General features: G+C 37.7%; 1 protein-coding gene across 7 annotated transcripts in view; it reads right to left on the bottom strand.

Annotated features, from left to right (window-relative positions):
* The window catches only part of TASP1 (taspase 1), a 303,482-nt gene that overhangs the window by 32,933 nt on the left and 256,617 nt on the right, over nucleotides 1-13,932 (bottom strand). For 5 of the 7 annotated variants that reach the window (XM_064572806.1, XM_064572807.1, XM_064572812.1 and 2 more), the window contains one exon: nucleotides 11,172-11,245. The exons of the other annotated variants lie outside the window; for them this stretch is intronic. In XM_064572806.1, the coding sequence (XP_064428876.1) occupies nucleotides 11,172-11,245 (74 nt within the window). Of the gene's footprint in view, nucleotides 1-11,171; nucleotides 11,246-13,932 lie in introns of those variants that run through there. 7 annotated transcript variants of the gene reach the window in all.

Below are 13,932 nucleotides of genomic sequence, written 5' to 3'. Positions count from 1 at the left end.
AGTGAAACCAAGAGTTGGCTGTTGGGGCACCTGGGTGGCTCAGGCGTTAAGCATCTGCCTTTGGCTCAGGTCATGATCCCAGTATCCTGGGATTGAGCCCTGCATCGGGCTCCCTGCTCAGCGGGAGAGCCTGCTTCTCCCTTTCCCACTCCCCCTGCTTGTGTTTCCTCTCTCACTGTTTCTCTCTCTGTCAAATAAATAAATAAATAAAATCTTAAAAAAAAAAAAAAGAGTTGGCTGCGTAACTGACTGAGCCACCCAGGTGCTCCAGAGGACTCATAATTTTTATTGTATGACAGACACTGCATGTAAAAGAACAGTAAATTATATTTAAAATAGATAATATTTATCCTAAGAAAATGGCAAACTCCCTCCCTCTACGTTAGGACTCTGAGTCAGTCTAATCTCTAGGTGAGCTGGTTCTGGGCTTTGTGGTAGTTTTAGATTTAGTTCACTATTGGCTAATATTCTGAGGTCTGGATCAGGAATTTCCCTTAAGCAGGTCTGGGATCTGAGCCCTGATGAGATTCTGAAGACTACTCTATGTCTTATAATCCAGCTGCCCGTGTTCTAATCATGGGAGATTTCTCTTTGTTATAGCCGAGCCACCAGATGTCTGGGTTGCTTAGGTTTCTCTTTGCTCTTGATAACCTCCCCCAGCTTTCCATGCCATGGCATATTTCTTCACCCTGTTGCCCAGGCACTAGCCTTCAACAGTATGCTGCCTTGCCCTTGAAGGTCCTGTATACCTTATAGGAATAAGGGAGGTTTCTTCTCATTTCTTTTCTTTATCCCAGCCTTCTCTTGCAACTGCCTTGTATTTGATAAAGGGCCACTATACCTCAGGGAGATGTCTCTCAGTTCTCCTGCTCTACCTCCAGTCTTTCTTTGGTTACTGCTATGTACTTGGTGCAAATCCTACACACCTTGATGAATCACTCTCAGTTCTTTGCCATGTTCCAAGCTCTTGGTATGCTCATTTGGTGAAGGCTTCATAGGGAAGAACTGTTGGTGGGTGCAAGACTCATCCTGTGTCTGGGGCTTCTTAGGATTTTAATCTCTCACACCACTCACATGAGGCTATAAATAGTTTATTAAAAGTTTGGCTAGTTTCTCTTTATATTCTTCTACATCAGTTTTACTCCTCTTCCCACTGTTCTGCCAGAAATAAATCTGTCAAGAGGTTTTTTCTGTCCTAAAGGTCTTTCTGGGCCTTAGTTCACTTAGGTTTTTCTAGCATATCCAGTTTTTTAGATGATTTTTAAAATTTATGATTTTATAGTTTATCCAGCTCATTCTCATTGTTGGGAGTAGGAGCAAAAGTGTCTTCATCTTAATTGGGAGGGGAAATCTCTTTCTCAATTCCTTTGATAACTCCTTCTTGTTTACCTCCCATTTTATATTTGTCTTCCTCTTATGATTTTATTTGAGAGGTACATTAAGCCTAACAAAAAACTCTCAGAAATCCCATCTGTCCTAACCCTTCTAAATAGATGTTTATCGAGATTTTTTTAAAGCCCAGAAACTATCTTCAAAAAAAAAAAAACAAAACAAAACATGGTAAATACACTACATTGGGATTGCAAAAATTCTACTGAAAATTGAACAGCAATATATCTGCTTATGTAATCTGGAATGTAGAATTTAGAATTTGCAGATTGGAGGCAAGTATCTAGGGCCATAATATATACAAATATCTATAATATATAGAATATATCCATAATACATCAAGGACTAAATAGAATCTAGTCATCCTTATTCAGAGAGACAGATTTTATTTCTTTGTTGTTATCGTACTTTATCCCAGAAAGGACTTAAGGCATAGTAAGGTATTCTTATTCTCATTTTACAGATGAGGACTCTTGAGTTCTCAAGAGGCAGAGTGATCACACTAAATAAACAGAGTTGGGGGAGAACCCAGGCTCCAACTGCCTGGCACTGCACTCATTCCAATACTTATTCATTTCAAAACTAATCAAATGTGCCATAATATCCAAGGGTGATATATTTTTAAAAATTTCTATGCAAAAATAATTTCAAAATTACAGAATAGTTCAAGGAACATCCATACATCCTTTACCCAGGTTCACCTATTGATAACATTTTGCTCTATTACTTTGCTATCTATCCATTCATTCATCTATCCATATATTTTTTCTGGACCATTAAGAAGATATTGTATATATTATGGCCCTCTATCCCTAAATACTTCAGTGTGAAAGAGTGAAAATATTTCTTTATATACCACAGTACAGTTATAACAAACAAATTTAAGAATGATACACTTTTTTTAATTTATTTTTTTATCCCCATACATTACATCATTAATTCTAGATGAAGTGTTCCATGATTCATTGTTTGTGCATAACACCCAGTGCTCCATGCAGAATGTGCCCTCCTCAATACCCACTACCAGCCTAACCCATCCTCCCAAACCCCTCCCCTCTAGAACCCTCAGTTTGTTTTTCAGAGTCCATCGTCTCTCATGGTTCGTCCACCCCTCCTATTTCCCCCGCTTCATTCTTCCCCTCCCGCTACCTTCTTCTTCTTCTTTTTTTTTTTTTAACATATATTGCATTACTTGTTTCAGAGGTACAGATCTGAGATTCAACAGTCTTGCACAATTCACAGCGCTTACCAGAGCACATACCCTCCCCAGGATCTATCACCCAGTCACCCCATCCCTCCCACCCCAAGCCCCACTCCAACAACACTCAGTTTGTTTCCTGCGATTAAGAATTCCTCATATCAGTCAGATCATATGATACATGTCTTTCTCTGTTTGACTTATTTCACTCAACATAATCCCCTCCAGTTCCATCCACGTGGTTGCAAATGGCAAGATCTCATTCCTTTTGATGGCTGCATAATATTCCATTGTATATATATACCACTTCTTCTTTATCCATTCATCTGTCGATGGGCATCTTGGCTCTTTCCACAGTTTGGCTATTGTGGACATTGCTGCTATAAACATCGGGGTGCACGTAGCCCTTCGGATCCCTACTTTTGTATCTTTGGGGTAAATACCCAGTAGTGCAATTGCTGGATCATACGGTAGCTCTATTTTCAACTTTTTGAGGAACCTCCATACAGTTTTCCAGAGTGGTTGCACCAGTTTGCATTCCCACCAACAGTGTAGGAGGGTTCCCCTTTCTCCGCATCCCCGCCAACATCTATCGTTTCCTGACTTGTTAATTTTAGCCATTCTGACTGGTGTGAGGTGGTATCTCATTGAGGTTTTGATTTGGATTTCCCTGATGCTGAGCGATATTCAGCACTTTTTCATGTGTCTGCTGGCCATTTGGATGTCTTCTTTGGAAAAATGTCTGTTCATGTCTTCTGCCCATTTCTTGATTGGATTCTTTGTTCTTTGGGTGTTGAGTTTGATGAGTTCTTTATAGATTTTGGATACTAGCCCTTTATCTGATATGTCATTTGCAAATATCTTCTCCCATTCTGTCGGTTGTCTTTTGGTTTTGTTGACTGTTTCCTTTGCTTTGCAAAAGCTTTTTATCTTGATGAAGTCCCAATAGTTCATTTTTGCCCTTGCTTCCCTTGCCTTTGGCGATGTTTCTAGGAAGAAGTTGCTTTGGCTGAGGTCAAAGAGGTTGCTGCCTGTGTTCTCCTTTAGGATTTTGATGGACTCCTGTCTCACATTGAGGTCTTTCAACCACTTGGAGTCTATTTTTGTGTGTGGTGTAAGGAAATGGTCCAGTTTCATTCTTCTGCATGTGGCTATCCAATTTTCCCAACACCATTTGTTGAAGAGACTGTCTTTGTTCCATTGGACATTCCTTCCTGCTTTGTCTAAGATTAGTTGACCATAGAGTTGAGGGTCCATTTCTGGGCTCTCTATTCTGTTCCATTGATCTATGTGTCTGTTTTTGTGCCAGTACCATGCTGTCTTGATGATGACAGCTTTGTAATAGAGCTTGAAGTCCGGAATTGTGATGCTGCCGGCTTTGCTTTTCTTTTTCAACATTCCTCTGGCTATGCAGGGTCTTTTCTGGTTCCATACAAGTTTTAGGATTATTTGTTCCATTTCTTTGAAAAAAGTGGATGGTATTTGGAGGGGGATTGCATTGAATGTGTAGATTGCTCTAGGTAGCATTGACATCTTCACAATATTTGTTCTTCCAATCCATGAGCATGGAACGTTTTTCCATTTCTTTGTGTCTTCCTCAATTTCTTTCATGAGTATTTTATAGTTTTCTGAGTACAGATCCTTTGTCTCTTTGGTTAGATTTATTCCTAGGTATCTTATGGTTTTGGGTGCAATTGTAAATGGGATCGACTCCTTCATTTCTCTTTCTTCTGTCTTGTTGTTGGTGTACAGGAATGCCACTGACTTCTGTGCATTGATTTTATATCCTGCCACTTGACTGAATTCCTGTATGAGTTCTAGCAGTTTTGGGGTGGAGTCTTTGGGGTTTTCCACATAAAGTATCATATCATCTGCAAAGAGTGAGAGTTTGACTTCTTCTTTGCCAATTTGGATGCCTTTTCTTTCTTTTTGTTGTCTGATTGCTGTGGCTAGGACTTCCAATACTATGTTGAATAGCAGTGGTGACAGTGGACATCCCTGCCGCGTTCCTGACCTTAGGGGGAAAGCTCTCAGTTTTTCCCCATTGAGAATAATATTCGCTGTAGGTTTTTCATAGATGGCTTTTATGATATTGAGGTATGTACCCTCGATCCCTATACTCTGAAGAGTTTTGATCAAGAAAGGATGCTGTACTTTGTCAAAAGCTTTTTCTGCATCTATTGAGAGGATCATATGATTCTTGTTCTTTCTTTTGTTAATGTATTGTATCATGTTGGTTGATTTGCGGATGTTGAACCAACCTTGCAGCCCAGGGATAAATCCCACTTGGTCATGGTGAATAATCCTTTTAATGTACTGTTGGATCCTATTGGCTAGTATTTTGGTGAGAATTTTTGCATCCATGTTCATCAGGGATATTGGTCTGTAATTCTCCTTTTTGATGGGGTCTTTGTCTGGTTTTGGGATCAAGGTAATGCTGGCCTCATAAAATGAGTTTGGAAGTTTTCCTTCCGTTTCTATTTTTTGGAACAGTTTCAGAAGAATAGATATTAATTCTTCTTGAAATGTTTGGTAGAATTCCCCTGGGAAGCCATCTGGCCCTGGGCTTTTGTTTTTTGGGAGATTTTTGATGACTGCTTCAATTTCCTTCATGGTTATAGGTCTGTTCAGGTTTTCTATTTCATCCTGGTTCAGTTTTGGTAGTTGATACATCTCAAAGAATGCATCCATCTCTTCCAGGTTATCTAATTTGCTGGCATAGAGTTGCTCATAATATGTTCTTATAATTGTTTGTATTTCTTTGGTGTTGGTTGTGATCTCTCCTCTTTCATTCATGATTTTGTTGATTTGGGTCATTTCTCTTCTCTTTTTGATAAGTCTGGCCACAGGTTTATCAATCTTCTTAATTCTTTCAAAGAACCAGCTCCTAGTTTCCTTGATCTGTTCTACTGTTCTTTTAGTTTCTATTTCATTGATTTCTGCTCTGATCTTTATTATTTCTCTTCTCCTGCTGGGTTTAGGCTTTATTTGCTGTTCTTTCTCCAGCTCCTTTAGGTGTAGGGTTAGGTTGTGTACTTGAGACCTTTCTTGTTTCTTGAGAAAGGCTTGTATTGCTATATACTTTCCTCTTAGGACTGCCTTTGCTGCATCCCAAAGATTTTGAACAGTTGTGTTTTCATTGTCATTGGTTTCCATTTGTTTTTTTAATTCTTCTTTAATTTCCTGGTTGACCTATTCATTCTTCAGTAGGATGCTCTTTAGCCTCCATGTATTTGAGTTCTTTCCGACTTTCCTCTTGTGATTGAGTTCTAGTTTCAAAGCATTGTGGTCTGAAAATAGGCAGGGAATGATCCCAATCTTTTGGTACCAGTTGAGACCTGATTTATGACCTAGGATGTGATCTATTCTGGAGAATGTTCCATGGGCACTAGAGAAGAATGTGTATTCTGTTGCTTTGGGGTGGAATGTTCTGAATATGTCTGTGAAGCCCATTTGGTCCAGTGTGTCATTTAAAGTCTTTATTTCCTTGTTGATCTTTTGCTTAGACGATCTGTCCATTTCAGTGAGGGGGATGTTAAAGTCCCCCACTATTATTGTATTGTTGTCGATGTGTTTCTTTGCTTTTGTTATTAATTGCCTTATATAATTGGCTGCTCCCATGTTAGGGGCATAGATATTTACAGTGGTTAGATCTTCTTGTTGGATAGATCCTTTAAGTATGATATAGTGTCCTTCCTCATCTCTTATTACAGTCTTTGGTTTAAAATCTAATTTGTCTGATAGAAGGATTGCCACCCCAGCTTTCTTTTGGTGTCCATTAGCATGGTAAATGGTTTTCCACCCCCTCACTTTCAATCTGGGGGTGTCTTTGGTTCTAAAATGAGTCTCTTGCAGACAGCATATCGATGGGTCTTGTTTTTTAATCCAGTCTGAGAGCCTGTGTCTTTTGACTGGGGCATTTAGCCCATTTACATTCAGGGTAACTATTGAAAGATAGGAATTTAGTGCCATTGTATTGCCTGTAAGATGACTGTTACCGTATATTGTCTGTGTTCCTTTCTGGTCTATGTTGCTTTTAGGCTCTCTCTTTGCTTAGAGGACCCCTTTCAAGATTTCCTGTAGGGCTGGTTTTGTGTTTGCAAATTCCTTTAGTTTTTGTTTGTCCTGGAAGCTTTTTATCTCTCCTTCAATTTTCAATGACAGCCTAGCTGGATAGAGTATTCTTGGCTGCATATTTTTCTCATTTAGTGCTCTGAATATATCCTGCCAGTCCTTTCTGGCCTGCCAGGTCTCTGTGGATAGGTCGGTTGCCAATCTAATGTTTCTACCCTTGTAGGTTACATATCTCTTCTCCCGAGCTGCTTTCAGGATTTTCTCTTTGTCTATGAGACTCGTAAGTTTTACTATTAGATGTCGGGGAGTTGACCTATTTTTATTGATTTTGAGAGGGGTTCTCTGTGCTTCCTGGATTTTCATGCCTGTTTCTTTCCCCAAATTAGGGAAGTTCTCTGCTATAATTTGCTCCATTATACCTTCTTGCCCTCTCTCTCTTTCTTCTTCTTCTGGGATCCCAATTATTTTAATGCTTCGTCTTATGGTATCGCTTATCTCTCGAATTCTGCCCTCGTGATCTAGTAGTTGTTTATCTCTTTTTCTCAGCTTCTTTATTTTCCATCATTTGGTGTTCTATATCACTGATTCTCTCTTCTGCCTCATTTATTCTAGCAATTAGCGCCCCCATATTTGATTGCACCTCATTAATAGCCTTTTTGATTTCTACTTGGTTGGATTTTAGCTCTTTTACTTCTCCAGAAAGGGTTTCTCTAATAACTTCCATATTTTTTTCAAGAATGATACACTTTTTACTATCTATAATATTTCAATTTTGTAAATTGTAAATTGACCTAATAATGCATTTATAGCATTTTCCCCTCCCATGTAGGATCTAGTCTAGGATCAAGTATTGCATTTAGTTGCCAAGACTCTAGTATTATTTAATCTGGAGCATTTCCTTCAGCCTTTGTCTTTTATGACACTGACATTTTTTAAGAATATAATCCCTTTTTTCTTTCTTCATAGAATGTTCCTCATTTTAGATTTGTCTGATGTTTCTTTGTGATTAGATTCAGGTTATGCACTTCCAGATGGAATACTACAAAAGCAATGTTGTGTCTTTCTCAGGTTATCACATCCAGAGGCACATGATGTCCATCTGTCCCTCACTAGTCACATTAATTTTGATCACAAGGTCAAGTTGTTGCCTGGTTTCCTCATTATATATATATTATTTTTTCTGCAACTAATAAGAAATCTGTGGGGAGACACTTTAAGACCATAAAACAGCCTGCTCTTCCTCAAGAATGAATTTTTATAACAGTATTTTCACTACCTTTATAGAAAGTTATAAAATAGTAAAAGAAACCTAGGTTTCACTTAATACACTTCAATAAGTTCCATGCCAGTTTTAACATCTGTTTTTATTACAGTAGTCCATGCACACTGGGTGTTTATTAAAAACTGTTCATTAACTACTATCTGGGCAGGATATAGGCAATCTGATTTTTAAATCCAACTGGTATCAATGCCCTAATTTTGGTTTAATAAAAAAAAAGAAAATCTCTAACTTATGCTACAGAAGGTTTAGAAATTAAATGATATAATTAAAAGAATGATCTATAAAAAAGAGAAGAAAAGAAAAGAAAGAAATTTGTAAAAGAACCTACCTCTATTTATTCAAATTGTATACAGACTCTGGTTACAATAATATTTATTATCCAGCCTTTTTAAAGCACTATGATTTTGAGGTGAGCTTTAATTCAAGGCCTTAACTTAGACTGAACATAGCTAGCTTATATAAAATGTTCGAATGGCCAGGTGGCTTTAGTTTCTGAGTTTGGTAACAAGAAGTCCAAATTAAAAAGAAAAGAAAAGAAAAGAAAAAAAACTTTTTAGAAACAGATTTTAAATTTAAAAAATGTGTGTGCTTTGTTGTTGTTTGGTTTTGGGTTTTGTTTTGTTTTAGTTTTAGTTTTTAAAGATGCCTCATTTTAATTTTAATTTTAAAGATTTCTCATTTGCTACCATGGATCTCAACATTATGTGAGAGCATGTTTCACAAACCAGTCATCATGCTGAACAGGCATGCCATTAATTCAACAACTTTTTCATAGAAGTCAGGAAACCAGAGGGGTAGGCCAAAAGCTTACTTTCTTATAAGGAATACAAACTTTGCTATAGCCGCTTTTTCTTTTGAGCCCAGCTTCTCATTTATAACATTGTCTTACTTGCAATACAATAAAATTCCAGCCTTTATGACAGAAGAGATGGGTTTTTTTGATCAATAGAATTCAGCAGCCAAAGCATTAGTGTTAGGGTTTTTTTTTTTTTTTCTTTCTGGAAAGCATTTGTAGCCACAGGCTCAAAGGAGGAAGAAAGAGAGAGGGATTAACTCTCTGCAAGGAAGGTCAAAAACATAATTTACAAGTGAGGCAAGAGGAGCAGCTGTATCTGTAGGCCCAATCAAGACTACCAGCTGGAGAATTTACCAGCAATATGAAAACCACGTCCACCAGATGTCAAGCAATGCAACTAGAGGCCAAACATCTTTGGGCTCAATGCAGGACTCTCCACTCTCTTTACTACCCATATTTCATGTTAAATAGTAAGGTGTCTTCCACAGGCCACCAGCAGGGATAACTAGAACATTTCCGCTCAAGGGACTTAATAACATGATGGTACCTCCATCAGACTGGCTTCAGTACTAAAGTCTACCTCATATATGTTCTTTTATTAAAAAGCAATTTTAGCTCAGAGTCAATATGTAAGGGGTGAGAGAAACTTAAATGGCTGCAAGCCGTTACTGTGGCTTCTCAGGCTTATTTTATATTTGGGAATGGTTCTGTCATTGGAAAGAAAAGAATGTTCTGAAAATACTTTTTTGAATAACCATTTTTCCACTCATTCTTTAAGCCTGTGCTGTTTAATGCAGTAGCCATTTCACCACATGTGGCTATTTAAATTAAAAATAAGTAATTTAAGTTAAATTTAAACTAATTTAAAACTCTGTTCCTCAGGCATACTAGCCATATTTCAGGTGCTCAGTAGCCACACGTGACTAGTGGCTAACCTACTGGACAACACAATATAAATATAAAACATTTCAGTCATCACAGAACATTCTATTAGGCAATGTTACTCTAAACTCGAAAATCATCTTTATTTTCTTTGTTTGTTTGTTTATTTATTTATTTATTTATTTTTTAGAGAGAGAGAGAGAACAAGTGGGGGAGGGGAGGAGCAGAGGGAGAGGGAGAGAATCTTAAGCACACTCCATTCCAGCACAGAGCCCGAACACAGGGCTTGAACTCACAAACCTGAGTTCATGACTTGAGCTGAAATCAAGAGTTGAATGCTTAAGAGACTGAGCCACCCAGGCACCCCTCAAAAGTCACCTTTAAAACGAGCAGCTATAATTTCCTTCTGTATATGCTATGAAACAAGGCAATCTCTGTGCAGTCTCTTATGAAGTAAGTCTACTAGTATATGAATATTGTATTAGGTGAGGGTAAGACAAAGAGGAGGAGAACTCAGTAACATTGTTACAAATATAAGCCAATCTTTGTCTGATGAAATGCTCTTGATGCTACTGGCTTGCTGGATAATATACAGAGGCCAGACTGGATGGCTTAGTTAAATAACAAATCAGCAATAAACTGACATGTATCCTTAATTTGTTACATGTATCCTTAATTTGTTAATGATTCAATCTATATCAGACATTTATATCAGAAGTTTCCTTACTTATATTTCCAAATGTGCAAAATAAATTATGTCCTTTAAAAAAGAGGCTGCCCAACTTCACAGCTTTGCAGCTGAGGTACTTAATACCAAGTAAACATCATATGCCACAGCTGTTTCTAAAAATTTTATGAAGAAGAACATGAGTCCAGTATAAACTAAAATCCATAGATTATATTTCTTATATAGACTCACCCATCATGGATGCAGGGAAACCAAGCAATGCATGAGTAGCTGCGTATGTCTATGTGATTGTTGTGACTCACTGAGGGATGCATGCCACAGGCACGTGTCACACAGGGCACAGACCTTTGACTCTGCTCACGAGGACACCGTGCCAGGGCATGCTAGGACACAACAGAGCGCTAGACAAGTCATATGTGCAAGCACCTCAGCCACCTCCACCCTTGCACATGCAGGGTGATGTCTAGGCACTCAGCCTTCTTTACCTCAGTTTCCTTGATCTATTCCAACACTCCCTGTAAAATCACTCAGCCCTGTCAGCCCATCAGCTCTGCTCCCATTTTCTCTTCCCAATCCCCAGTTTCTTCTTTTCCAGTTATTCACAATGGCTGAGGAAGAACAAGATGAAAATAAAGGGGGTGGGGATAGTGTTTCCTAATCTCCCCTGCTCTGTCATCAAAAGCTAAAAAGATCTGCTGTTTCTCTTTGGGATCATTAACTGTTCTTAATCAGATTCTCATAAAGATCACAGAGCTACTGCCCAACAGAGGCTGGAAAAAATACATTTTTGTCAACTTCACTGGTTAGAGGTTCATGCAACAGCTGCAAGGTTTTCAGGTTATGCCCCGGTTTTCCCGCTTACCTTGGCTTTCCCATCCTGGGCTGACATATATCCAACACACATGCTCTCAGTCGTATGGCTCCAAAGAAATTCCACTGCCGTGGAAGAGAACACAAACAGGCACGTTCAGATCACAGACGGAAAATAAATCTTTGCTTCTAATAGGACAGTTAAAGGTGGCTCTATATTTTAACACACTCAGTTCCCTACTTTCCACTTGGCCCTTCATAAATGTCAAGATGATTTAGTACTCAAAACCGCGTAATGCCATTTACTATGAAATGATAAATGTATTTCTCTCTTGTCAAAACTTATGATTATTACATGTAAAATAAATGCTCTTCTGTTTGAAACTTGTAGCCTTAAAAACACACACGCACCACATACTCATACATACAGTACACAGTGATTTAGCATATGTAATATTCCATAACGCAGTTTCCGTAGTTTCCTTTAACACTAACACACACACACACAGAGTCTTGGTTTCTAAATACCATTCTCCATAAAAAGGAACCAAGATTCTTTGGAGAATGTTCATTCCAGGGCTGGGGCAGAGAAAATACAAAATGAATCTGGAACATCTTATTGTGCCAGAAAGTAAGGAAGTGCTCAAAGAATGATGACAACTTATCAAAATGACCCAGACGTCAGCCTGAAGAGGCTCCCACTGGCCAAATCAGTGTCAAACTAAGTATCAAAATAAATAGTAATGAATTATCACCACTGAATAAAATAAGAACCAATGAGCCCATACTAATGCAAATAAATAAATGAATAAATAAATGGGGGAGAAGAGAAAGCTCTTCCTTGTAGCAGAATGCCAACTAACTAATACAGAAGAAATAACAGTTAGAAAACCATCATGGTTGCTAAAATGGGTGACAATTTGAAGAGGAGCAAAGTATTTACATAGTCTCCAAGTATCTCTCCATGAAGTCCTTACTAAATGTAACGAGGGAAAGTTTAAGTTCACTGTGGAGAAACTAGTGAAGCCCCCCTAATCAAATGATCAAAACTCACATCACCAATTAAGGGAAAATCAACACCATGTGCCTTCTGGTGGGACACTGTGGGACACACCACCACTTCTGTGGTACTTCTGCCAAAACTGCAGAACCCAGACTGCATGAGGAAACACCACACAAATCTGATACAGGAACACTACTAAATAACTGGTTTGAACTCTTCGGAAATGTCAAAGTCAATTGATACAAAGGAAGTTGAGATAAAGGAGATATGATAACTAAATGCAATTTGTTATCCTACATTGGTCTGTGGGGAGATGTCATAGGGACATTATTGAGACAATTGATGAAATTTAAGAAGGGACTACAGATTAGGTAATAATGCTGTATCAATATTAAATTTTATTATTTTGATAACTGTATTGTGATTATTTAGAAGAATGGCCTGTCCTTAAGAAATATACACTGAAGTATTAAGAGTAAAGACAGCAGACATCCACCTTGACTTCAAATAGTTCAGAAAAAAAAAAATACATGTTTCAGTGTGTGTGTGTGTGTGTGTGTGTGTGTGTGTGTGTGTAGAGGGAAGAGAGGAGAAGGAAGGAGTGAGGATGGAAAAACAAATGGGGGGAATAAAAACAATGGGTGAATCTGGGTAAATGAATAGTGGGTGTCCCTTGTACTATTCTTGCAACTTTTTTGTAAGTTTGAAATTATATCTAAATAAAAAGTTACAAAAAGAAAAATCCACAAACATACAGAGATACACACAAAACCCTGTCACCTTCAAATATATATACTTTCAAAATTCTAAATTTTTTTTAAAGGCATTTTTTAAGTTTTGATGTACTTCTCCAACAAAAATTTCAAAACTCCCTGATAATAAAACTGCATTGCTCAAGACAAACCCTCTGGGTCCCAGGCCATCCATCTGTTTATATCTCTGAGCTAATTAAGCCTGAAGACAAGTGTTTGAGTTGAGATACAACTGTGGGATCAGTGATCCTAGACTCTGAAGGCTTTGCCAGACATGTGGGGAAGAAAGAAGCAGTAAGGGGCAAAACTGAGTTCCTCAGATACATGGCTCATTCCCTCATCATTAATTAATTATCAAACCTGCCAACCTGCTCAACAGACGCTCCAGTGAAGAGTGCAGGAAAACAGTGTCATGCAATGAAGCAAGTTCTCTTCAACAGATGTTTTTTCTTCCTCACACATCTGCTTTGAACTTCAAAAATCTTGAAGTCCAGAGCAAAGTCTGGGATATTCTAAATTGCCTAATAGAGCAAAGGCATTCAAGTCTTACTGAATTTCCTTAGAGTGGTGACAAAGTAATTGTATTTAAATACAAAGTTAAGGCATTTCTAAAATTGTGACTTCTCCTTATTCTCCAAATGTTAAGGTGGCTCATGAACTAGCCATGGAAAGAAAAATATATGGAAATATAGTTGATCTAATTATGAAAGGATAAAAACATTATACTTTTTAAAGATACAATTGTGCTTATTTTAAATGCATTATTCTCTCTAAAAATGTAGCCTGCTTTAAGGAAATGTAATATATAAAAAAATTCAGAATTATGAAACAGGATAAATTGGGTACAATGACTGACTTCATTAAACAATAGTTTTATATTGAAGGGTTTCCAGTGAAGTTTCTAGACATAGTTTAGGAGTTCTTAAAGAAAGTAACTCAGTGTCTAGAAATTCAATCTTCATTTAATCTTTTCACAAACATTTATTACCAAAAAATGTATTTTTGCAATGTGCATTGTACTGACACACCGTTTTTAATACCTATGATTCAAATATGGA

Source organism: Mirounga angustirostris, unplaced genomic scaffold, assembly GCF_029215605.1.
Source record: "Mirounga angustirostris isolate CCGP_5_RB_7025 unplaced genomic scaffold, mMirAng1.0.hap1 SCAF_10, whole genome shotgun sequence".
In the NCBI taxonomy this organism is placed as follows: Eukaryota; Metazoa; Chordata; class Mammalia; order Carnivora; family Phocidae; genus Mirounga; species Mirounga angustirostris.
Note: the sequence above shows the minus strand (reverse complement) of the source record. Positions and strands in the feature narration are given on the sequence as shown.